This window comes from Perca flavescens, chromosome 13 (genome assembly GCF_004354835.1).
Source record: "Perca flavescens isolate YP-PL-M2 chromosome 13, PFLA_1.0, whole genome shotgun sequence".
NCBI lineage: Eukaryota > Metazoa > Chordata > Actinopteri > Perciformes > Percidae > Perca > Perca flavescens.
The window spans coordinates 20957232-20983751 of NC_041343.1; the positions used below are offsets into that span (position 1 = coordinate 20957232).

The 26520-nt window shown below is 40.1% G+C and overlaps 1 protein-coding gene across 2 annotated transcripts in view; it reads right to left on the reverse strand.

Moving 5' to 3' along the window:
• The window catches only part of kctd16b (potassium channel tetramerization domain containing 16b), a 78697-nt gene that overhangs the window by 9335 nt on the left and 42842 nt on the right, over positions 1 to 26520 (reverse strand). Inside the window, exons 2-3 of one of the 2 annotated variants that reach the window (XM_028596107.1) lie at positions 10704 to 10740; positions 6714 to 6746 (exon numbers count right to left, since the gene is read on the reverse strand). The exons of the other annotated variant lie outside the window; for it this stretch is intronic. Of the exons in view, the coding sequence (XP_028451908.1) occupies positions 6714 to 6746; positions 10704 to 10740 (70 nt within the window). The remainder of the gene's footprint in view (positions 1 to 6713; positions 6747 to 10703; positions 10741 to 26520) is intronic. 2 annotated transcript variants of the gene reach the window in all.

Here is a 26520-nt window from a genome sequence, read left to right on the forward strand (position 1 = left end):
CATTTTTTTTTCTCCTTTGAGAGAAACTGTCTGGATGAGAATAAGTCACACCATAGTCCATGAGGTATTTGTCAAAGGGGGCCATAACAACATAATACCACAAGGATAAGCCACAAGTCTTTCTGTATGCCTCATTCTGCATAAGCCTTAAATCGTACATACAGTTTCTACTGTATTTTACAATCAGAAGACTAGTGGCTTTGATCAATTACCATACTACATTGAATACTAACTGAATTATTAAAGGACTCAACCCTGCTATGCTATTACTACAATCCCAAGAAACGTTAAGATTATATGAGTGAGTGTTCAGTCTACCAGACCAAAAACAAAGTGAAAGATGCAATGAAATAGTCTGTTCCTCCCTTGGGCATCAGACCGATGTGTAGCACCATAGAGAATCAATCAGAAAAGAGGGAAATTGAGACGCTGGCTGTACCCTGTGATTTTCTGGGCATACAAGTTTATTTTCTGCTTCATAGCTGATATCACTGCTATAAAATGGATTTTATTTTAGTTCAAACGCTCAGACAAATGATCTTTTGGTCCACAAATCAGTCTTCTTTGATTGTTAGCATAGCAGCTCACAGCGCTAAGACACAACCTGATTTCATCACAGGTCAAATGTAATAAAAATGTGATAATGTGTTTATCCCTTAAGGAGATTATATTTCTAAATGCCCTCTTCCGGGGCAAAGAGATGTCAAAAGAACAGCAACTAAAGTTGGCAGTAATTCAGCCAGTCTTGCCCAAGGACACTTCAGAATGGCAGACGCTGGTCAAATCGGGAGTCTGAACCTGCAGGAGCCTGCTTTACATCTCAGCTGTCTGTCTTTTAGCTGTGGGAAGAAGCATGGTCAGATATTGATTGAACTGGCCCTGGCCCTGGGAATGACTTCTGGACAAATGAAAATTCAGCATATTCAGAATGCAAAAGGCGTGTTTGGCAGATTGTTGGTTCGAGCTATATTTGCAAGGTTGGCATAATAAGTAACATTTCTTATCTCTCTTCCCTTCCCTCTCTTCTACTCCCTGTCTTTCTCTTGATGCAGCATAATTAGTCCCTCACAAGGCAGCGTGAAATGTGTTTGACTGTTCAGATTCTTAAACCAGCCACTTCTTTCATGCCAATGTGTTCTCACCCCTGTAATTAAAGGTGCAATATGTAATATTGTATGTAATACTGGCAGCTAGCGGTTAAAATAGTTACTGCACTACCAATTCAAAATACTGGAGAGTCGTCTGCCCCGCCCCCTCCTGCCCAGACTCGAAGTTCACGGAGGTTGCCAGGCTGAGACCACAGCATTCACAACAATGTTGCTAGACGCTTTTCTCACATAGCCAGACATTACTCCACAGCACAGCAGAGTAGCTAATGTTAGATGCTAGTCTCACATAGCCAGACATTACTCCACAGCACAGCGGAGTAGCTAACGGTAGATGCTAGTCTCACATAGCCAGACATTACTCCACAGCACAGCGGAGTAGCTAACGTCAGATGCTGGCTATATTGACAGTCATAAAAGCCCGTGTTCACGCGGAGCTCTGTAACCAACTGACAGACACACTTTTTTGGCTTAAAATTACAGTATGAACCGCTAAAAACACAACAACCTCACTGTCCTCTCCACACGCCAGTCAGGCACACTTCCTCGGCTTAGAATTACAATATGAAACGCTAAAAATACCACTACCTTGCCGACGGAACACACTTCATTGGCTTAGAATTACGGCAACAATCGCTAAACACACTGCAAACTCACAGTCCTCTCTTTCCGATTTACAGCCCCCCTCTCGTGGTTTAAAATAACTCACTGTTGTCGGCTCCAGCCGCTGAAGAGGCTACACGCTGTAAACAACCTTGGGCTGCTTGCCTGGTCCTCCCGGTAACGTTAACAGTTAGCAGGGTTAGCATGGCGGCGTTAGCCAGGACCAGTCGGGATCACTTTACTGGCTATGTCTCAATTGTTTTTGCGAGTAACCAACTCGGGTACTCTAGCTATATAATTCAATGTGAGTACACAAATGTTGAAATGACAAAAAATGCCCATCCCTAGTAGCTGTGATAAATTAGCCTGAAGCTAATGCTTACTTGTTCAGGAGAAAATAAGCCAACTCTGCGTCCTTTTGGGATCTAAGCTGTCTCCATCTTTCAAATACATGTCCAATATTTACCAGGGGGTTGTTACGTCTCTGGTCACGCAACTGTTAGAAACTTGCTGTTTTCTTTTTTTTAATGTCATGTAGAATCTATCTCCGTTGATCCTGTTCGTTTGTTTGCTGCTTTCATGGCTGTACTACCGTTACAGCTGTAGCGCGCTGGGTTTACGTTTTTCCAGGTATATCTGGCAACCCGGCCTGGCTGTCAAACTGGGCCGTTGACACACAGATCAAAACATAAACATAAATTCCGTCACGGAATGTAAATTTCAAAAAGAAAAAATACTGACATTAGCATTGTTGTCAGAAAAGATAGTATTTCAGTTTAACATGTTTCCTTAATATCTGATGAGGCATTGGTGTCATTTTTGGATTTATTACAGTATAAATATTACATATTGGACCTTTAAGGGCTGTAAGCCTTGGTAACTGTGCTTCTGCACACACGCTTGCTTTTTTTTTGTGTGGCTGCTGAGTGAAAATGCCCCTCTTCCCTACAAGCAGGTGTTACATTTAGCTTCTGGGAGTGACACTATGTGGTGACAGGAGTTTTCATTTCTAGCAGCAAATTTATTTTCCTCTTCCTGTCCTTCATTCTTTCTGCCTATTGATTTCCTCCACTTTTCCACCCCAAGGGTCTTTACTTTAAATCTTTGTGCGACTATGATAAAGCCACAGCAATCTAAAACAGTACGTCAAAAAATGTATGTAACACATGCCGATGCATGTACAGTATAATTCATCATATGTTACAGAAGTAAACTGGCAGGTTATGTAATCAGAATACAGGAGGTACGTTAGCGCAAGTTCCCAGAACAAATGTGATACCACTGGCACTCGCTGCCTGGCTTTTATTCTCATTTCAAGTTGAATTTAGTAGTTGATGTCTTTTGAATGTAGTAGTATTGGGGAGGTGGAGAACAGAACGATGCAAAGAAAAAATAGTTACAGAGAGAGATGGCAATTTTCGAAAGTATGTTTTGAAGTTCAAGATAGTTTGAACATGAAGGAAAATTACCCATTTATGACTAACAAAGACCAGCAGTGCCCTATTTGGGGGCATGCGTAGGGACTGTGATCATGAAAGCACAGTGACATTTTCCTCTTGAAGACCAATCCTACTGATTACTAATCAAGCCTTCTCTGCAAAGTTCAAAAAGTTTCCATTTTAGAGCCTTTGTTGGCATTCATTAATAGTACTTGCAAATGATCACTTTCAACCCACTGTATCCAGACTGCTCTCTTAAACATTTATGATGCAAATTAATGATCCTTCTTGGAAAAACCACCAACTCTGGTCTGTCTGTTGCAGCTCACACTGATCAGCGGCCATCAGAGCTCACACTGTTACTGTTTATATTTACAGCTTTCTTTTAATTAGACTGCTTATATTTAATAAATGTTAGACCAGAAACAACGTAAAAAATCATAGCATTTCTTCCATAAGTTGTAGAGATGAATCAATAGCTTTCTCCTTTTTTGGACATTCATCACAAGACGATAGATTGATGTCACAGCCTGTAAGACTTGTTATTACTGCATGACAATACATAGATATTGCATGTACCAGCCTTATGTAAAATATGTATTGATTGTCACATTGTTAGTCAGCTTTTTTGGGGTCTGTAAAATTCTCTCCAGGTCTATTCACAGCCATCCATCTATCCGCAGATCTGTCAACCAATACATCTACTATTTTTCCATTACTTCTTTACCTTTGACCCATCCATTCATTCATTAATCAACCATCGATTCTTGGAACAGCAAACATCAATGTTACTTAAAACGTTTAAGAAATAAAAGTAAAAGACAGATATCAACACAGCATTGATGCAAAGGGTAAAAGTGGCTCTTGGAGTTTAAAAAATGCTGGTAAAATAAAAAATGAGTATAAGAAAAATCGCTTAATAGCAACAATCTCCATCTGCAGTTTACCTGGCCAGTTCCTTGGTACTGATTTCAGACATTCATCTAAGAATGTCCCCAATGTGCAAACATGGGTGATTAATGGGAGCCTATGACGATGTGATTCTTTACAGTGAGAAAAATAGAGTGGTTTTTAATCTGAAAGCAACCAAGCGAGCAGCCTGAAGCAGCAGAAACTGTTGGCACCAGGCAGCCAGCAGTAGAAGGAAATACAGACCACACATATAGTAGAGTGCTGCGTTATCAATAAATAAAACAACTGAACTCTATGGTAGAGGGGCAGAAAGTGTACAGAGAGGAAAATATTGCAACTTCTGGAAGGGATTTAGAACACTTTAGATAAGTGTTGGTATCATTTGAAATAGAAAAACATTATTTAATTGTGGGGAAAAAAACAAAAATCAAACCGAAGCCCCCTAAAAAAATTGATTTCTGTTGGTGGGTGTTGTATTAAAAATGAAATGACAAAACAATGAAGTTTAAGAGCTTACACACTGTGAACATTTATACAATAGGTGAAGGAGTGTAGGTTTGCGGTAATAAAAGTGCACACTGCCAGAGCATGTTTCAGGAGCAATTTACACAATGTCCGGGGAGGAATAATCTATGATGTCCGCATCAACAAACAGACTGTAATCGGCAAACAATCACACAAGCATTATCCCTTCCCAGCAGAGTGTTCACCAGCCACTATCTCTGTCCCTCTGTCACGCGGTCACTCATTATCCATCTTTTACACACCCATACAAGGTTGGGAAGGGTACTTTCAAAATGTGACAGTTGCAGATGTTACAGATACAAATGTTTCTTCCTGACTGTAGTAATCCAGACACTGTGCTGACTGTGATGGCTTTAGTCATATCTGTACAAGTCTTGAATCTGAGGTTAAATGGCCGTTCATTTCATTTTAATATCACCATTACCATCATTTGCAAGAATGATCATCCATTTTTCATCTTTTATATGATTACTTTATTAATTTCTTTTTCATCATTATTAACATCGAGCCTTATTGTCTCTCATTTTCTCCTCTTTTTCTTTCCCCTTAGGTCACCATCAATCTCATTTTTGCTCAGTTTCCATCCACTTGTTTCATCCATTCTCAATCAGTCTCCACCCTTTGTCTTTCCAGTCTCATCTGACCCCTCTTACTGCACTCTAATTGTGTCATTTGTAGCTCTATCTTTGGTTGGAACTGATGACAGCCCTTTTGCTGTGATGCTGGATTCAGCAGTAAGCTATGTGACGGCCTTTTTATAGGTGTCCATAATAATGAGTGTCAACCTTGACCTGCCCCTTAGATCCATGAACCAGTATCCAATATAGTCTGTAAATGATGTAAGACTTCATCTACATACAGTGCTATCCTCAACGTATAAACTGATCATGCCTTCTCTTATGCTCAGTGGCCCCATGCATCAGTTATGTCTACTTCGTGGCACATTTCACCTTGGAGGCTTGGATTCAACAGTGTGCAGGAAATGTTCAACAAAAATCATGGCTTCCCCTTCTCGCATTTCTCTTTAGACGTTTTCGTCCACAAGACTGCCACTGCCTGCTGGCATTTTTGTTTATTGTCATTCACAGGAGGCAAAAGACACTGTTGTGCATGAGAATCCCAGGAGGCAGGCTGTTTATGAACGGTAATGATAATACCATGTTCCATTAATTAAGTCACACATCTTGTCTGTTGTAACGTGAAACTGTAACGTGTAAGTGCAACTTTCAACGCTGTCTGCATTAGTGAATGCATGACTGAGCTGTATGTAACTACAAGGAGGAGGAAATTTAAGTGGTCACTTGGTGTATTAACTTATTTTGAAATGTCTTTTTTCCCCTACAACATATAACTTATGTGATCAGTTACATACCTGAAAAGTGTGTATTTACTTATTGAAATAATGGATGATGATAAAGGATCATGGTTTGTTGATGTTTAGATTCATCAAAGCAATCCAACTGGTCAAATGTGTTTTGACTTGTAAGAATGATGCAAAATCTTATTTATCTCTCTGAAGACATTTTTCTGTGTTACCAATGGCATCTTTGTCACATTTGTACCCATCAGTTGTGTATGAATATGACAAATGTATTCTCCACTGCCTTTCGGTGGATGCAGCTCCACAAGAGTTCATGAACAGTCAAGCACAGCGCCATATGACCACTTGAATTTAACAATTCATGGGACTGGCACTGATTTTCCCTGAGGAGTCTGCAGCCAGACATCTCAAGTGCCTGGGCAGTGAGTGCATTGATTTTGTGGCCGACATGTGCATGACTGAGGCAACTGTGAGAAGTAGTGGACAGTCAGGAGCAATCCAGGCAGACATCTGAAATGTTACAGCTATAGAAAATTACAGTTTTGAAAAAGACTTCTACCCCACCTCTGAATCAAATAAGAGTTTAAAACAAACATGAGCTGTTCTGGATTCAGACAGAATCAATGCGGATGTCCAGGATGGATTGTTGAAGTGATGAAAGGACTGACTCAAAAGTAGAGGAATCAAAAGATTAAGAAAGGCATTTGCTGGCTCTGAAAGGTAAACAGACTGAAAGGCGTCTGATCAATACAACCTTATCGTGGTGTTAAATCCTCTCACTTCCTGGCAAGACTCTCTGTACTTGGCCTCTTTATCTCTGATTCCATCATGCTCTCTTTTCTTACTCAATGTCTTTCACTTTTTTTTTTTTAACAATGGGCCACATGCTCCAGAATTGTTTTTCTTTATTATGAGGAAAAGCTGAGAGAGGAACCACATGTGATGAGCTCTGCAGAGATTTGGTCTGAAGCCAGCAAAGATAATGTTCAATTTAAGCATTTGGGAAGGGTTTTACCACGACACCATCGTCTAGTGTTGTGAATCTCTCTTTAATGCTTTCTCTCTGTGCAGGTGGCTGTGAGAGTGCATGCTTAGGAGAGTTTAACATCTCATCCCCATGAACTCTGCAAAAACAAAACACTACGTGAACCTGAGAACTGTATTCCCTCTTTACACTCCACTCCAAGCATCTACTCTATGTTAAGTGCCTCAGTCTGGAGCATCATCTGTAAAAGGCTCATCACAGATGTCCCATTTTACCTGGAGTATTGCCAGCAGGGAGGGTTTAAAGAAAACATAAAAATGCATGGTTGGTGAACCAAAAGGAATAGGATATTCCCTGAGGAGAAGTGACATTCTTTAACTTAACCTACTGTAAATCTCTACATGTTGGTGCTCTCTCTTTTTCTCTCTACAGTACATTTTGCAGCCTCGTTCTCCTCCATTTTCTCATTTATTTAGCAGATTTGCATTTCTGCTTCCCTGCCAGTAATACATTGTGTTGCCCATTTGTAGGCATTTTGTCAAAAATTGAGGCATAATGTTTCTCTCTGTGTGGTCGCTTTGTTTTAAGTTTAACCACTGATTCTCCTCAAATGCGCTGCTCACGATTAAATAACTGACAAACAGGAGAGAAATTAGGACAAAATGAAAACGAAACAGCCTGGGCAAATAAAATCCACATCGTGCAAGTGACTTTAAGCAATTTGTGTGTGAGTGTTAGCTTGACTCTTTAGGAAGTTTCTCAGTTTGTGCAAATTGTTAACAAATGGATGTTCAACATGTTCATCATATAGGCCAAATCATTATGATAATCATAATGATAATGTCATTAACGACAAGGACAAAGCTGGACTGCTGGTTTCCAACCATGGTAACCAGGGAGGGAACAGCTTTGAAATAGAGTTTGAACAGGAGCAGTTTTGGAGAACCACAAGCTCCGGACAGCTTCCCAGGGGCCTCATTAGGGACTATGCATGATGGGTAGATGGAGGAAGTGGGGCACAGCAACCAAACATTCGGAGACAACACAAAATCACACACGAGTACACATGCACACACAGACGTATGCTGTTTCTCTCTCTTGCCCACACACATTAATACATGCAGACACGTAGCAGGGGGTGAGCGAGAGCCTTAGAGCATGACAGAGTGCAAAAGTAATTGGCAGAAAAGTGTTGTGTCAGGACTGATGTGTACACCAAGTACCATGCAAAAGTTCAGATGGATGAAAAAATTTGATTGTGTCACATGAAATTTCTTTACAGCAAAAGCCAAAGGGCTAATTGAAAGCCCAGTTTTGTAAGATATGTTATTTTGTAAGTTTAGTTAATTAATTGTGTGTGTGTGTGTGTGTGTGTGTGTGTGTGTGTGTGTGTGTGTGCGTGCGTGCGTGAATCTGTGTGTGTGTGTGTGTGTGTGTGTGTGTGCGCGTGTGCGTGAGTCTGTGTTGGGTCATTAGCTACAACAGCTTTGGCTCATTGTGACTTTTAGAGCGTCTCCAGAGTTGATCTCACTCATTAAGCCACTAGTCTTTTCACGCAGCTGGTGAGCATGAGTGTGTGTGTGTGTGTGTGTGTGTGTGTGTGCCCGCGTGCGTGTGTGTGTGTGTGTGTGTGTGTGTGTGTGTGTGTGTGTGTGTGTGTGTGTGTGTGTGTGTGTGCGTGCGCGTGCGTGCGCGCGCGCACATATACTGGGAGCAGGCTGTGTTCCGACACCCTACATTTAGCTTTTGTACAGCTCAGTGACGGAGCTCCATATGGTGTCTCTCAGTTTCTACCTCGCTCACCCAACACAATGTGTGACTTATGTTTTTTTAATATGCAGGTCTACATACATAAACACACAGACAGGGCACTCTGTAATGATGCAGTAGAAAAATTTAATTTCTTATTTTTTTAATTTTCTCATATACTGTAGAAAAAAAGGAAACCTATTTCTAATAAATGACGGAGTTCTTTTGGCTCAGCAAGATGAAGCATGAGTGTTCAGTAGCTACCGTTTGCTCACTATGTCAAAGATTAAATCCAACCCACATAATCATCTGCTCTCCCTCACATAATCCCTGTCACTCTTCACTTTTACTGTAGATATGCTCCCTTAAAGACAGATTCTGTGGAAATGTCATGTATAATTCTATTTAATACGCAGTAAATGGAAACACCATGGTTGAAATATGTTAAACTCTTTTACAGAAATTAGTTTTACTCATTGTATAGTATTTTGTTTAGGGATTTTACCATCAAAAATTGATTTGTTTCAACATACATACACACACATAAACATATAAATAGCTCATTGTCAGTAAATCAGCAATGCTTCTCAATATGTGATATGTAATATGTTTTTATTTTATATTGAAACAGGTTTCAATGACATTAATCACTAGATTAAGACCACTAACTGCCCAGCCACTAAAACAGTTATTTCTCCACCAGTCAATTAAAAATGCATGGAATAGTACAATGTAAACTGTTGTTGTTTTGTAAGTTAATCGCTAAAGATGGGGAGTTTTACATTCTTTATTTTCAGTCTGTTAATTGATTTATTTAGCTATACTGCAGAGAATCTTTTACATAAGCATCTGCGACTGATAAAAAAGCAGCTCAGAGGTATTTTATGCCTCGAAGCTACTCATATAGCTTCCAGTCGTCCCATCCGATCTGCAGTGTAAAAAAGACACACACAGATACTGTGTATGCAAATGCATGCTAATGTATATATACAACGTTATTTCTGGCATATGATTCAGACACAGGCTTGTTTCCCACAGGTAAACTCCTGTTCAATAACATACAGACATTGTCCTGTAATGAGCCCAGATGGCACAGTAGGAGGGTCTGTATTCCTCTCCTCCCCACCAGGGGTAAAAGCATTTACAGTACATCATACTACCCCTGGCAGCAGCAATATACTCTCTGCCTCTTAGGGAGGCAAGGCAAAAAGAGCTTTTCTGCTGTTATCAAGAGGAAATTTCGACATATTCTTTGTAAGCTGCTCAATGCCATGTGACATTGGCTAAAATAAGGGCTTTTTTTCACGGAAGACATTTTGACATGTCACAGTAGGAAAAGCACAGGTGTAAATGCTAACATTAACAATGGCTGAATTCTATTTAGCTGCATCAGTTTCTGGGTCCTGCATTGTGCATATTGGCTCACTCCAGCCATCCAGCCATACAAAAACCTGTGTGGAAACAATGGGGAAAAAAAGTCAAGATATCTCAACAAAAGTGTTTATGCTTAGCTGAGGTGAAAAAGTTGTGTTGTTGTGTATCGACCGTAGGCAAAAATTGCAGTAGACAAAAACATCAGATCTGTGTGGAACGATAAAGACACTGTAACTTCATCATGGTTTGTATGGCACCTTTTTTAAATACGTTATCTTGTTGTGCCCTCTTCCTCTGCAGTGGTTTAATGGCACCTGACTGGAGAATTAGCACCACCAGTTTTTTATCTCAATGCTCCAAAATCCTAGTATTAATCTCTTTTAACTTTTTTTCAGTGTGACCGGTTAGATATTGTGATATTATTGAAAGAAAAACTACCCCAACAGCCATTTCAATGTGTGTCTATAAGATGATGTAGATGTGTAAGAGAGAAAGTTAAAGCTTGCAGCGTGAATGTTGATTGCAGGAGGCAGGTGTTGGTTGCAGTGTTTTAATGTGTGCTTGACGGATTTTGTGTGCCAGATGTTAGTTCCCTGTAGCAACACTTGTGACTCAGCTGGACAACACAGGGAATGAAAAGCTCCCTGAATCGCTTCTGTCGTCCTCTTTTACTGTTATGCTCTGTTAACCTTATGTTGCTGTTCATGTTCGATTGAATTTTGAGGACTCTTAATAGCCTAGAATGCAAATACAACTCTCCCTCTACCCCTTCGCTCTCCAGCCATCCATCTGTCCGTGTGAGATATACCACATCCCTAATCTTCTAATTGGTAGGTAGTCTCGGCCATTACCTGAGCGATGACAGGGTGGAATCGATAAGAGGCACAATGCTAAACGATGTGTCCCGCTGTTTCTCTCTCTTTCTCTACATTCTCTCTGTCTATTTCTCAGTCTGTGTGTGCTCTCTCTATTACCCTCTCTATTTAAATTCACGGTATCCAAGGCAACAGCCATTCAATCTCAACATGGCGGTGAAATAAACACTCTTTATTATTAATTTGTTTTTATTACTGCCCTTTTGTTCTTTCCTTCATCTTCTTTCCATATTGCATACACATTCTATATGAAATAACGAGCAAGGTTTGCAAAATGTTCTCCATGCTCCATCAGCTTAGAGGTAATCAATGGAAACCTGGTTCTCAATCAATGCTGGTAATTTAACCCCCCACACACACACACACACACACACACACACACACACACACAAACACACACACATACACACACACACACTCTCTCAAATGATGCATTGTTCACTGTGTGTCACTGCATGACATAGTGCTGCATGTTTGATGAACAGTCCCTTAATGAACTTTGATGACAGATGTAAATGGAGGGAACAACGTGCCAGAGAAATAGAGAGAAGAGGCAATTGGAAAAGAAAGAGGACTCAATAGCACATGCCTATTTAGCACAATGGGGATATACATTTTTTAGTGAGACAGAGAAAGAAAAAATGTGTCTGTGCTGGTTTCATAGTTGCTCATCATTTCCACTTTCTGCTCATCCCTCTTGTCATTTTATAATAAGCACATGAATATCATCATCATCATCATGATCCTCATCATCACAATACAGTTAACATTCACTTAGAGGCATATAGAAACACTCAGAGTAGCACCTCATTGTGAGTAAACATTTATCCTTTCTTTGCAATGTGGCACTTTACACACACTATTTAAATAAAGGCACCTTCACTCCAAGCTGTGTGAATAGAATGCACTTCTTGGACCATTGTCATGTCTGAGCTTCTCGAATATGTGCATGCATACAGAGCAGAAAATGAACAAAATCCCTCCGGTAGAATTATGTAGGGTTTAAAAATCTTATTTGAAGCCTGCAGTGAGCGGTCCCACCAGATTATTCTCCTAAGCGGAGGCAGAAAATGGTGACAATCAGTGATTTCTAGCGCAGGGCAAAACTTCATAAAACTTCTGTCATCGTCGACCAAATACTAGTAAACAAAAAGAAAATCGATGACGGATGAGAGTGAGGGATAAATGCATCAAGTTTATGAAAATAATTTTATCTTACGGTCAATATCTGTCAATGTCAATGGGTTCGACATCTTGTAACAACAGTTGTGTATACTATAATATACCCTTTGGCGAGGTTTCTACCTAAAAGGGACTTTTTCCTCGCCACTGTCACACTAAATGCTTGTTCTTGTGGGAATTACTGGAATTGTTGAGGATGTTGTTGTGGAATTGGTCTAGACCTACTCTATCTGTAAAGTGTCTCGAGATAACTCTTGTTATGATTTGATACTATAAATAAATTGAATTGAATTGAATGTAATCCAAAGAAAAAACTGTCATTTAAATGTCAGAAATAACATGAAAATAAATAGAGGTGGACAAACCAGATCTGCTACGCCCCAGAATAAGAAACACAATTAATTTTTTTCCGCTCCCTATTTACTTTAACATAAGATTTTGTCAATAATATGCTGGTATGAAAACAGCACTGATCCGTCATTACAACTTGTACTTTATTTGCTGACAAAACAAACAAGCCAGAAGTGAAAAAAGATACAGTACATAGTTCCCTGCTTTCAAAACGGCATGATACATAGACACAGGGATTTTAATAGAACACAAGAACGACTGTAAAATAAACAGATTTATTCAGTGTTATAGGAATTAACTTTCCTACTACCAGAATTACATTTGAACCTTGCGTAATATCTCTGCAAGCTAAGAATAGTATCTCCTTTATTTGGAGCAGACTGCTGAAACTCCTGCTTGCCTTTTAATTAGGACATGTTCTGAGTTTTAGCCTGGTAATCTGTGAATATTCCTGAAAAGCTCTTACTGTTCTCCAGACCAATTAAAATACAGTGTGCAAAACAGCCTTGAAGGGCCCCTTAGGTAGTCTCGCCTTGTGCTCGACAGGCTCTCTGTCAAAACTTATCTGGCAGAGAAGATATTTGTATAGAGCACATAAACCAATATCATTATACTGATACTGAGCCGTACTTCTGTATTAAGAAGTGAGGGCAGGGGGTTAATCACAGCAGCTGGATCAGCATAGACTTACTCTGTAGCACTTGTAACCTGCATAAGCCCTTACTCCATTTTTAAAGCAATGTCACTTTTAGACAGCGGTGCACAGGGGATTTTTGTTGTAGAAGCCCTTCAGATGTTTTATTAGCATCAGTGTTAAGAACATGCTGACATAATGTGATACACCTTGTCAAAACTTAACAGTTAATGTTCAGCTGGGTGAGTGGTGAGACATGTAGAATCTGCTTTAAAATGTATTTTGTACATTATGTCCTTAAGATTTGATATTTTATTGTCTAAATTCTCTTCATTTCTATGCCCACAAAAATGAAATAATAGATCTAAAGGTGTGAATCATGCAATAGTTGAATAAACATGTTTTTTTCCCCAACTTTAGACAGTATACATTTATTTTTTACATGCATATTAGCTTTTTTTCTGGAAGTGAGATGAGATTGATGTCTTATGTGTGCGCAAATTAGTACAGTGCTGCAGTCAGCATGTCGGCATGTTTAGCCTAGCTTAGCATAAAGACTGGACGCAAGGGGAAACAGCTACCCAAGGCTTTGCTGCCACCTCTGAGACTCACTAATAACTTTTGTATATGTTTTTGTTTGACTCGTACAGAAAGAGAAAAGTCAATGGTAGGGAGAGTTAGGCCTATGTGTTGGCGTTATTTCTTGGCGGACAATAACTGTGTAGACTGCAGAGTTTCCTGAAAGTCTTGTTGTCACAGTTTACCAGGTTTGGTACCATTGTGCCTGTACAGAGACCAACCCTATATGAACCACGCACAGAGGTACTGCGTGAATGGATTAACTAGTTTGTCAAGAATTAGCTCCAAGCTGTTTTCCTGCAACATTCTGTACTCACCACTACACATTTAGTTTCCCATATTCCAAAATATTCTAATTTGGGATCTGGGGAGTGTCTTCAATACTTTATTAGTAATAGCATCTGAGCTTGATTCCAGAAATCCCTGATCTAGACCAGGTTTCAAAGAAAGGGATTTGAGTGTATCGATGTAAAATAGGTAGACAGGCGGCCTGCTGTCTCCACACAGCCAGGCCTTCCAGGCTGATGGATGAAATGGCTTACAGAGGACACAAGCACTGTGACATTGATGGACAGTCTGATATTGCCTCCCTAATCTTGCCTCCACTCAGTCTCACACACACACACACACACACACACACACACACACACACACACACACACACACACACACACACACACACACACACACACACCTCCATGTCCCTCTTTCTTTCTTGTTTTCCTCAGTTCTGCTTTGACTCATATATCTTTTGCCTCTGCCCTCTCTCTTTTCTCTTTACTTCCTTTATTTTCTCTCCCTCGCTCACCTCTCGTCAAGTCCTTACGCGGTCTTATGATATCTCAGTTCTTTGTTTTCTGACAGTTCTGCGCCTCTTGCTCTGCCTCTCCAACTCTGCTGCTGCTCTGTCTGTCCTTGTTTGCACACACCAACATGCTCACAAACACGCAAATTCCTATAATCATTTCACAAGATCAAACAACCACTACTTTGTCTGAAGGACACAGTGAAAAGACGTTAGACAGCAAACAAAAAATCGAAAAATATTCACACAAACACATACACATGTAAAAAGGAGCATATGTATTGCATTTGATAATTCAGTACCACAAGACTTAAGTTTATGCAGTCGTTTGCATGTACTTAAAAGAATCATATCTCAATTGTCTCTCTTTCTTCCTGGCTGTCTGTCTCTTCTGTGTATCTGTTAGTCTGTTTGGCTACATGTCAGTTCTGCAAGCCATTAAAGCTGCACTAATTAATATTTTGTGCTTTGGTAATTTCACAATAATTTACCAGTTGGGTCGAATGGCTCAACCTTGTCTCTTAAAAGAGCAAAAGCATTCTCAATTACAGTTTAATTTTTATTTTCTCCTAGATTCAACTCCATATCAGCAACAGGCGCACATTGTGAAATGCTGGAATGTAATTTTTAGGAGACAGGGCTGAATGGCTACATGCAAAGGTGTTGCCTGCAGTGACGAACCAACAGAGAATTATCACCTAACTCAGAGCCTTTTGGCTTCCTTTCGCTCATTGTATTCATTCTGCTTGTTTTTGCCTTAATCAACCTCGTCTTCTGATGAAGATGATGTTTTCAGTAAAGAATATTATTATATAGTTCTCTCTGGAATTTGGGAAATGACTGTTGGACACTTATTCATTAAGTGCCAAGAAACATGACTAATGAACAAATGAATGTTAATTTTACTCTGTGTCTGCTGGACATGTCACTAGGCAACTGTTTGCAAAAAAGTTTGTCATAGCAACTTTGATATTATGTCAGATGTTTTTTTTCAGTTTTTTTGAATAAACAGAAAAGAAAAAAAGCATTTAGCTACAAAAGAAATGCTTTTGACAATAGTCACCAAAGACAATACGAACCAATGTGTGTTTGCTTCATTATTCAGAAGAGGGCACCACAAGATTACAAAATAAAAAAAATGCCTGGACATGTAATTCTTTTGTAACTCTATATACAGTAGATCATGGCATGCAATTGGTGCTTCCCATCTGTTACCTTTTATTAATTACTGCAGTTTGTTTCTTCTGTCTGTATGGAACATGAGGATACCATCTGCTGCTATTTTTTTTTCTTTAGGCTTCCTTTTATTGATACACCAACTTTTCCATCCCGGGCCAAGTGTTAAAAAAACAACAACTTTGTTTTCCTTGAATTTTCAGGCTTTTGTATGGAGTTTTATGGACAAATTGAAAGTGCATTAGAATAGGTGGATAGGAAGAGACTTGCTCATGGAACACACCATCAAGTGAGAAGAATACAACAACTGGCGTGAAGTGGTGTTGTTTTGACTCATTTTTTCTTTACGTGCCTCTTCGTATGAGATGTGGGTTGCATCACAGATCAGGCACAAACAAAATCATCAGCCATGAGCTTGAGTCCAACCTGAATCTGAAGGTTTGCAGGCTGAATGTAGCCTTTGTCTGTCTCTGCTGTGAAGCACCTCGTCTGCTCTGCCTTCCTATCTGTTGCTTGTCTGCCAGCTTGTCTCTCTGCCAGCCGATTAACCTGCATGCACTTTGCTGTCACTTGTCTCTCCTCGTGCCAGGAAGGAATATTTTCTCTCTTTCAAAGAACAGAAAACGCCGCATTATGTGATGAAATAAACAACCAGCGAGGCCCTAATCATTGTCACAGTTTACCTTTTATTTCATCTCTCATTTTCTCTGCCACCCACATAAAGTCTATCACAACATATCTCTCTGATTCTTTTACTTCAGGGAAGTATGGTGATGATGCTTTTGTGTTGGCATTTTGTTTCTCCTCTTACCTGTGACCTCATTCACTCTGTGACGTGGTTGTGCAAAAAATGGGAGTATTCCACCCAGCATGGTATGGAGAAGTGAAAGATAACACAACACTCTTATACGACCTGGCTACGTCCTGCTGTTTGATTACAGCAATCAATTGAGAGAGATAGATGGAGAGAGTGTGTGTCCATGTGTACACATGGGGGATTGTGGGTCAAACAAGGCAGAACAGACAATCACAGAGCACTCTCAAACACACTCTTCACTCCACTCTTGTGCTCATCTGAAGAACATGTGGGACGAATATCAAAGAGAACACCGGATTCTCCTGAAGGGGAGATAAAAGAACAATGAGAACACCCTATTGGACCACAGTTTGTTTTCCCTGACTTTCTGTTCTGCCTTGTATTGGGTCGGTCAGTGTGGGTGGTTTCAGATTGACGTTAACACACTCTCTGGTTCTCTCTGTCGACATATCATTGGTTCCCAGTGCTGTATTACTGTCCCACTCCAATAACAGCTTGAATTTGGAACACAGGTCAGGTAAATCATTCGGGAATTTAAATCACATCCATTATTGGTGGGCGCTGGTTGTGAGCTGTAGTGTTGTTTGTTTATTTATAGGACAAAACATGAATACATGAATGACTGACGTACACTTTCTGAATAAAAAATTCACAAGTCATATCTGCCTCTCACATCTTTGCAGCAACTGTTTCCAAAGTTCAGTTAACAGGGCTGCATATAAATGTGGATATTACACAACACTTTCTTCAAAGGCTATCCTTGGATATCTGCATGACCAGACTCATTTGAAATGCACTAATCAGACCACATGACTTTGTGAAGCGTAATGATGTAACTGATGTTTCAGAGGTGAGCTGAGTTACACACGTCTGTCAGTTTGCAATAGTCTGTCTGGAAGCAGAAGCGGAATCAGAATGACTGGATAATGATCTCAGGGACAGAGAGATTGATCCAGTCTTCCATCACTGTAATGAGAGACTAAGACACCCAAACCACTCTGATTTTGCTCCCTGAAGAAGTGGCAGCAAATTTCTCCTATAACCCCAGCAGCGACTTTGAAACGCAGGGGCCACACCACATTAAACGACAAGCCCTTACATAATTCCTTCACATTACATCAGGAAGGTGCACACAGTTGCTGATGAGGCAAGGGATAGGGTTTTCACATCAAACAGCTGGATCCACTGGGATACAGATTCAGCCTCTAACCAGATTCGATTTGCTGAGTTGCTAATGATAATTAGGCTAATTTACCTGGAATATACCAATTGCAAAATGATGAACTTCACCTGATCACAAGATCTGTCAATTGATTAGGCAACAAGCAAATGGTGGATAAAACAAGCTGGAGATGATTTAAATAACTCAGTGTACAGTAAAGCTTAAGGTAATAGCATCGCCTTTAAACTGAGCGGTGAATAATGAATCTATAACATTACTTCTGTCTGGAATTTGAAGTAGTGCATTTCATCTAAGAGACATGGATCACTGAAGACATTATTCCGTTACTGAGGCAGTTTTTCTGTGCCTTTTTTTGTTAATGACTATATGTTGCATGCACTCTATCTCGCATTATGTTGGCTTTATTTGCAATGTAAATTACTGTAGAGTTCAAGGGCTCAATTTGACACCAAAGACATGGCCATTGTGCTCACTTCAGAGAAAGGTGAAGTTGCAATTTTCCTGTTATTTCTCTTATAATCACTACCTTTTAATAAGATACTTAGCTTCAACAAAAGTACATGGCCTCCATCTCCCTTACTCGTATCATCCTCTGTTCACTGCTGTAGCTTCCACTGCCATCACCTTCACCATAGCTACCTTTGAATGAGCCAGATGCTCACGAGTCTGATTTGCATAAATGCTTTGCAAACACCCCGCGTAACATGCATAATTGATGCACAAAGCCTAAACAACTGCAGCTTTCCAATGGGAGTGAAAGAAGTAAAACACGCAAATGCCAGTAACACATTTATGTGAAGCTAAAAATATCTTTTGTATGGGTTTGGGTTGAGTGCTTTATGACACATTGTTCTTTTGTGCCATGTACTACCTTCACTCTGTATGTTTTTTGCTGCACAACTTTTTGATCCAGACATGTGAAGAACATAATGTTTTCTATAAATAGATATCTCTCGGGTTGGCACGTAGTATCATTCTATTTATCACACTTCTTCCTTTCTGCTTCTCATATTGCTTTCAACACTCTCTGTGTACATTGTTACCCTTACTTACTGCTTCACATTACATGTTTATGTTTATCGCGCCACTTTATTCACAACCTTGCTCATTTGTGCAGCAGCTTTTCTTCTTCACGTTCCATCTGCTGAGAGGCTACAGTAATGCAGACAAACCTTTGCAGATTGTGCAAACGTTTCCAGAGGCTGAGAATTCCTGATCCCTTTTTGTAAGATCTATGTTAAAAGAATTTTACACCTGTTTACAAAACATATTTGAAAAGTTGCTGCAATGAAGAGGAACATAGATTGTGTGACTACTTCCACCCATCTTCCATGATTCATCCGATTGTGGACCCAAACAACACAACGCATTCTCATGAACGAGTTCGTATGACATTGTCCGAAAAGTTAACGTATGATATCATACGAAATCCTAAAAGACTGCTGGCTGGTCACATGACATCGGCTACAGAGCGGCAGTTGCAAGCTGTTTAAGCCGCTACAGACCTCCGTCACAGCTCGTTGTATCAGCAGTAGGGATGTTAACCGATGACCGGTGGTTGACCGTTTCAACGTTAACCGGTCAAAATTATTGTTAGTCGGTTAAAAAAAAAAAAGATCTCTAAATTAGGCAATTATAGATATTGGAATAAACGCTACTACATTTAGCCATCTCATTCCAATATTTTTTTTTCTGTGAAGTGAAATAATCCCTCATGCAAAATTTTTCATAAGGCATAAAAAAAAAATTGTTTGGTTCCGGTTTGTTGTCTGTTGAGGTCATGGGTCGATAGGGAATTTATTTTATTTTTTATTTTAATTTTTTTCCCAGTGGCAATAAGGGATAAGTAGGATTTTTTTTTTTGCCTGTACAGTGGCGATGGATACTCAATATTTTCATAACATAGCCTACCTGTTACTACATGTACAGTTGTCGCTTAATAAATTGAAAACATGTAATTCACGTGCATATTAAGTAGCCACATGTATTTGTTTTGGTCTTATAATACAGCCACAGGTTTACCGCTCCAGCGGAGAGGATGGTTTGTTTAGACAGCAGCTACGTTTACAAGAGTTTGTCCAAAAATTAAGATTCGTTGCAAACTAAGAAACAGACTACAAACTGACATCTTCCATTTTAGCTTGTTTGTAAAGTCGCTATTTGCAGAGTAGAGCTTTGTTTGCACAGCGCGGTGAACAAGAGTGGACAGCGCATGAAGAGCAGACTGAAATATCGGTTTCTACATGTTTAAATTTGCCTGTAGAACAGGTAGGTGGGTATTGATAAATATTGACTCTTTAATCATGGAGGGTTTATTGTAGGCTTCTTACAGTTAAACGTACAATATGTAACTTTCTGCCGCTAGGGGTCTCTCAACCAAAACAATGGACGGTAAAACTGGATTTTTGATGACGTTGGGAAGTTGCGTGGAATTATGGGAGTTTTTAGTGTTAAACAACACCTTCGCTGCCGGTTAGAATGCATCAGTTCACAGACGAGTTTACCCATTCATGTTTATTCATGTTATTGTAATAAAATAGCTGCAGTTTCCCCAACATAATTACGTTTTTCTTGATTAGATTTTTATTTGTAGCTTACCAGTTAGCTAGTGAGCCAGCAAGCTAACAGTAGCCAGCAGCTAAAACACAAAATATTTCACATCTCAATGTCACCTTTTGGATGGTTTCAACACCGGGGCGGACGGGGTTTGTTGTAACGCTAGCTAGCTAGCTACCCAACGAGGCTGAGAGACGGGTGTGGGTGGGGATTGTCGGGGGAATCTCCGCGATGGCGAGCCAGGACGTTCGATGCCGGTTGTGCAGCAGCAGAACATCTCCCAGCTGCCCGGAATTATCTCCCCTTCACTTTTTTTTGAGCATTAAACACTTCATTTCCTGCATTCTGGTGAATTTTTCTGCACCTATTTCTACCTTTTTCTGAATCAATGTATGCTGCAAATATCGTTATGTAAAGAGAAAAATAGATTACAATCCAAATATAAAAACATAATGGAATACATTGAAGTAAGGCTAACAGGCATTATGTATTGCTTTCAAATATGTATTCTCCTTTGGATGGACTTTTCTAATTATAGCTGAGTCAGCACACATGTAGCCTAGGCATCATTTACTCCTCCCTCCTGTTTTGCTCTTTTGTTGTTAATGTATTAATAAACCCCTGGACTGTAATATTTCAGATGTGTTTGAGCAATGTCCAAAACTTTGTGCACATTCAAAATACAGTATATCTGTGTTCTCTGTGATTTGGAGGAGTCGTGATTTTGAGAAAAATAAAGTTATCATTTCAGAAATCTACCTGCACCATAATCTGGTTTTACGTGATTGCTGTAGCTCTCAGACCTTCTGACAGACACAGAGCCCTGTTTCGGTGTCTGAATGAGACAAAGAGTTTAGCTAGGGAAGTGGCCGTACGCTGCTCTACATTGGAGGTGGAAAACCAAATCTACTGCAGAAATACACGGAGCACAAACGCAACACATCTACCGCAGCATGTCGACAGCAGAGCGCATCCGTTATAACCTGAGGCTGCGCTGAGAGTTACAGAGAGAGTGGACACTAAGAGACGCACAGGTCTTCTTCAGAGCTCCGTGTGGTTGAGTCTGAACAATAGACTGTAAACATCACGTCACAGGAACTTCAAACTAAATCATTAGTATTGTGCTCCTTAACTTTGTGTTGATTGCATCAATGTATTACACTGATTTGGCTAGGATTCCTCCGAAAACTTCACCCGGCTTTCACAGCTTTTCCTCCACGTAGAGACGGTTGCTAGGTGATAGATACAAACACAACATGGTCGGACCCTGCATGTAGCTGCCCGTTCTATTCGCCTCATTTGGGACTACACTCAAAACATTCGGGGCTCAAGCCCCAGCAAAATCGTCTGACGCCGCTCCTCCTAAAATCGGGACATTTTAGCGACCCGACAGGCTTTTGTCGGGACTCAGGACATTAACTTCAAAATCGGGACTGTCCCGGTCAAACCAGGACGTATGGTCACCCTACGTTACTAGTGAAGTTATTCGTGGGTTAGCTCAGTCCTGTTAGCTGTGGTCGAAACAGTCATACTAAAAATAACTTTATTAGCGTGTTGAACGATGTTGTAACTTCATAATGTTACCCACAAAGCTTTAGCTCGCATCAACGTTAGCACATTGTAGTAACGTCAAGCTGGTATCGATATTGAACTTTCAAAATAGATAAGGTCTCTGTTGTATTACTGTGATAAAAAGTGGGATGTAATTAATCACAAAATGATGCTGTATGGCAAAAAAAAAGCAGTATTACGGTTACAAGTATTTTTTTTTTCTGTGACATTGTATGATTTACAATTACTCCTGAACGTATCATCTTGGTGCCAGTGTTCTGACGGAAGTTAGAGTAACTGGAGGGTGAAAGGTTATATGACGCCACTGACGGGCGACTAAAGGAAACGTGCCGTGTCTGAAAATAAAATAACAGATTTCTCTGGGTTTGACATTTGGTGGAAACATTTGGGATAGTGTAAGAACACAACTCATAAAAATATATAACATAGGTATGGTCATTTTTAGACATTTTAAAGCAGAATTGTTACATATTGTACCTTTAACGCGTGTACCGTTAGTTAATCTGCACCAGCGGAAGTAAATAATGTATAAGCTGTAGCTATCGTTTCCAGCCAGTTAGATGTGCTGCGTGAAGTAACGTAGACACCTCGGCTCTGCTGTGTGTGTGTGTGTGTGTGTGTGTGTGTGTGTGTGTGTGTGTGTGTGTGTGTGTGTGTGTGTGTGCTCGTGCATCGCTGTTCAGAATCCCGTCTATCTTCCATAATGCAACGCTTGTATCCAAATGAATTGTGTTGTCATTAGCTTCACTGCTGTTAGCCACCTCCAATGAGCCCCAGGGACTTGCTGTAACGTTAGAGCACTCTAAAGGGTGTTTACCTTTCATTTGATCGGGTTTGCTTGCTACGTTGCCATCCTCTTGAACGACATTAAACACAACATATAGTTGATGAGTGGTTTCATCTGCCCTGTTTAACGTGTTGAAGCTCCCCGGCGGCGCAGTAGCGCTGTAGCTGGCCGCCGTGGCCGGTGAGGGCTGGTTGAAGGCGCCGTCCTCACGCTGCTGCTGCCGTAAAACTGGACACGGCAAAGTTAAGTGCCGCTGCGGCGACATCGGGTCCTCTTCCAGCAGTGCTGGAGGAAAACGGGCATCTTGCATCGCAAGAGTGCTGTACAAAAATGTAATTATAGATCGCCTTAAACTTTTTATTTGTGTATTTATTTAATTAGTATCATTTTTTCCCCAAGCTCATAAAATAAATTTGGGTCGCACATTAATTGATAGGGTTGGTCGGAAACCGGAACCAAACAATTAATTTTGTTAGGCCTAATCGCCTGTTTTACGCATTCTGAAGGTGCCTGTTTTATCCATTGGTTGTATCCTGTTGCAGTCTAGGCAATATTCCGCATAAGATGGGCTTATATTTTGGAAACACATTGTGATGATGATCATCATCTTTCTTTATTATTGTTAGCACTACACTCAAACTAAAGCGGCGTCTCTTCGGAGCTGTCATTTTCTCAAATGAGCCGCGGCAATGTTTCTAATGAGCTTCTAACGCTAGACAAACGACTTTATTTTAAACGCGATCACCTAGCTTGTTCCCAAACTATTTCGAAACTAAGGAGCCATTTGTCCTCCGATTACATACAAGCTCCTCTGCGCCGCATTTGCGGGACTTGTTTTGCGCTGTGGGGATTTAAAAAACGTGACGTGAGTGGAAGGGGTGTGTGTGTGTGTGTGTGTGTGTGTGTGTGTGTGTGTGTGTGTGTGTGTGTGTGTGTGTGTGTGTGTGTGTGTGTGTGTGTGTGAGAGAGAGAGATGCGACAGAGTTGAGAAATTGCAGGCATGGCTCGAAATGGCTGTTATTTCAAATAGCGTAGCATATTTTAAACTAAACGGTTAACCGGTTTCAACCGGTTAATGAGGCTCGGTGACCGGTCAAGAACATTTTTTGTTTTCGCCATCCCTAATCAGCAGCAGTTTTTAGATGTGTTTAGCCGCATGCTGCTCCGTCAGGTCAGCGGTAGTTGGTGGTTCAGTTACCCGAGAATAGGTGACTGTGTGCCGGGTACAGATCATCGCGAGCTGCCGTTCATTTCAGTGGAGATTACAGTTAAGTTTAGGCAAGAAAAAGTGAGTGTAATGCGAAAGTTAAGTTAAGGCACCGAAACGGCTAGTTAAGTTTAGGAAAAAGATTGTGGTTTGTATTAAAACACACCCAAGGAACACGCATTTCCTGGGTGAAAGTCTTTTGCTTTCCCCAGGAAGCGAACTCCACTCCCTGGCTTGAAAGTCCTGTGTGTTAACACCCATCCATAACCCCAGCCACCTCCCCATGGAGTAAGCTGCGTTCTTATACATCAGCAATCAATGTGGTGCATACACCAAATTACAGTGTTTATCTTTTCAAAGCTTTTTGAATGTATGGTTCATGAGAACAGGCTGAACAACATTATGCAGAAGTTATAACAATTCCCAGCAGCTTGGCATTAAATATGTTTGGATAGACACACTTTTAGGAGCATTGTAAACTTAATCTAACTGATACTATAGCTGTTTCACAACAATTTAGGTTTAACTTAATATTTTATGAGTTGTGAAGGAAAACCAATCCAAAACCCACTGAAAGAAATCCAATTGCATGTATAAAACAAATGTTGTCGATTCACTGGAATTTAATGCATAAGTAACACGCTGACAGACAAATTGCTTTTAAACAGTGAACAACAACCTCATTGAGTGTCCCTCTTCTCTCCTTATCTTAACCTTAACCCCCTACTCTCATCTTCTTTACTGTCCCATTCCCATTCCCACTCTTCTCCATTACTCTTACTCTTCTAAGCCATGCATCACCCATTCCTGATTCCACAGTACTGCAATGGATTATTTATTCAAAAGGAACTCTATAAATCATGTCAACCTGACCAGCATGTGATGCCTCCTGAAGGAGAGGGAGAGAAATATGAACGTGTGCATGCTTCCCCTAGAACATTGTGACACTGGTGCTGTTAGCGTCAGTGTTGAGCTAACATCGTCCTCTAGAGAAACACCTGAATGTTGAAAAGTGTAAAGGCCAAAAATGAAAGTGTCATAGTTTGCGCCACCTATTCATATAACTAGTTCGCTGTAAAGAGCACATGCAGTATTCTAATACGGTAAGGAGAGTGGAGGTGTCTGGGAATGTATATAACTGTTTCAAATATTTAAACTACACATGAATAATTGCTATAATGAAGAGGACGTTGGAAAAAGTCGGAGAACAAGAAGAAAAGCTAGTAATGCAAGCAGAGAAATCAAAGTTGCACTAGGCAATATTGATCAATAGTGCAAGTATCTTTATATTTAAAAGACTTCTGTTACCAGAAGTGAGCTGCAACACCTTACTAAGCACGACATGCTCGTGTCTACCACCATGATTGCCATTTTTTTATTTTTAACATGGATTTCCTCTCTTACTTTGAGCAAAGATTACCATACCACTATAACTTAAATCTGTCCAGTAACGCATTTTACTTAGGGTAGATGGTAGTTTGTCTACAGCATATATTACCACAGAAATCCTGTCAAGTGCAGTTTTGAAGGCCAACTCCTCAAAAACGTTATAAAACCTTTTTTCAAAATGGCTATGACAATTTGAAAATGTTTATGTCTCTGGAGAGTGCTTTTTTAAAACTTCGGATCAAGCGCCCTAAAGATGTCAAATAGTGAGCTGGGTGACGGTTGATGACGGTTGTCAGCGCAACAGCAGTGTCACTGTGCCTATAGATAGGTTAGCAGAACTGAGACGACTTAGAGCCCTCTCTCCTCACCTGTCTGCACAGACACAGATGGTAAAATAGACTAAGAGAGATGTAGAGAAAGTGAGAAATGGAAGAAGAGGGTAGAGGCAGATCAGGTGGCTGTCTTTCAAAATGATGTCCAGATAAAGGGAGATAGGCAGGGAGATAGATGGAAAGAGAGTGAATTTGTGAGCCAAATGAGAACACAGCCCCCTCTCTCTCTCTCTCTCTCTCTCTCTCTATATATATATATATATATATATATATATATATATATATATATATATATATATATATATATATATATATATATATATATATATATTTTACCATAATTAGTCTTGTACTCAGATTCTCATATTCACTTGGCTCACACTCTGCCCGCACTCTTGCCAGCCTGCACAATGGCCCTAAAATAGTCCTGTGTTTTAAATTATGCATGGTGATAGAAATAGACAAATTGCAGCAGGACAATTCCTTCCCTCTCACTAGCCTATTGGTGCTTTATAAAGTTGGAAAACAATGAAAAGGATCAGCCTTTTTTCTCAAGACCAATCACTTATTTTTTTCACATTTTAGGCCATTATGAGACCCTCATTAGAATGCAAGAAATGTTTGAGTGTATACACAGTGCCCACTCTTGATTTATTACAGGTAAAGGAGGTCAAGGCTTCCTTCCTAGCTCGATGGGCTCTGGGAAATGGAGTGAAAAATGAATTTGTGCAGGAGAGCGATGATAAAATGTGGGACTGTCTGATATGCACCATCTTGCCAGTGCTATTTAAATACTGAAAAGCCTATCACTGGTGTCATTACTAGAGAAGATTATAAAGCTACATGTAATTTGCTGTCATTCAGTTTCTTAATAACCAGGCTTAAAATCTCAGTATATCTTAGGTAATCCATAAAGGAGAGGACTCAGTTGTGTGTGGGTCCTGCTGGTAACAATGCTAATGAGAGTGTTGAGGGTGAACCATACACCCAAACATACACAGAATCATTTGAACCATTGTATACATAAACATATTGATTTAAGCAGCTTAATTTATTTTTCA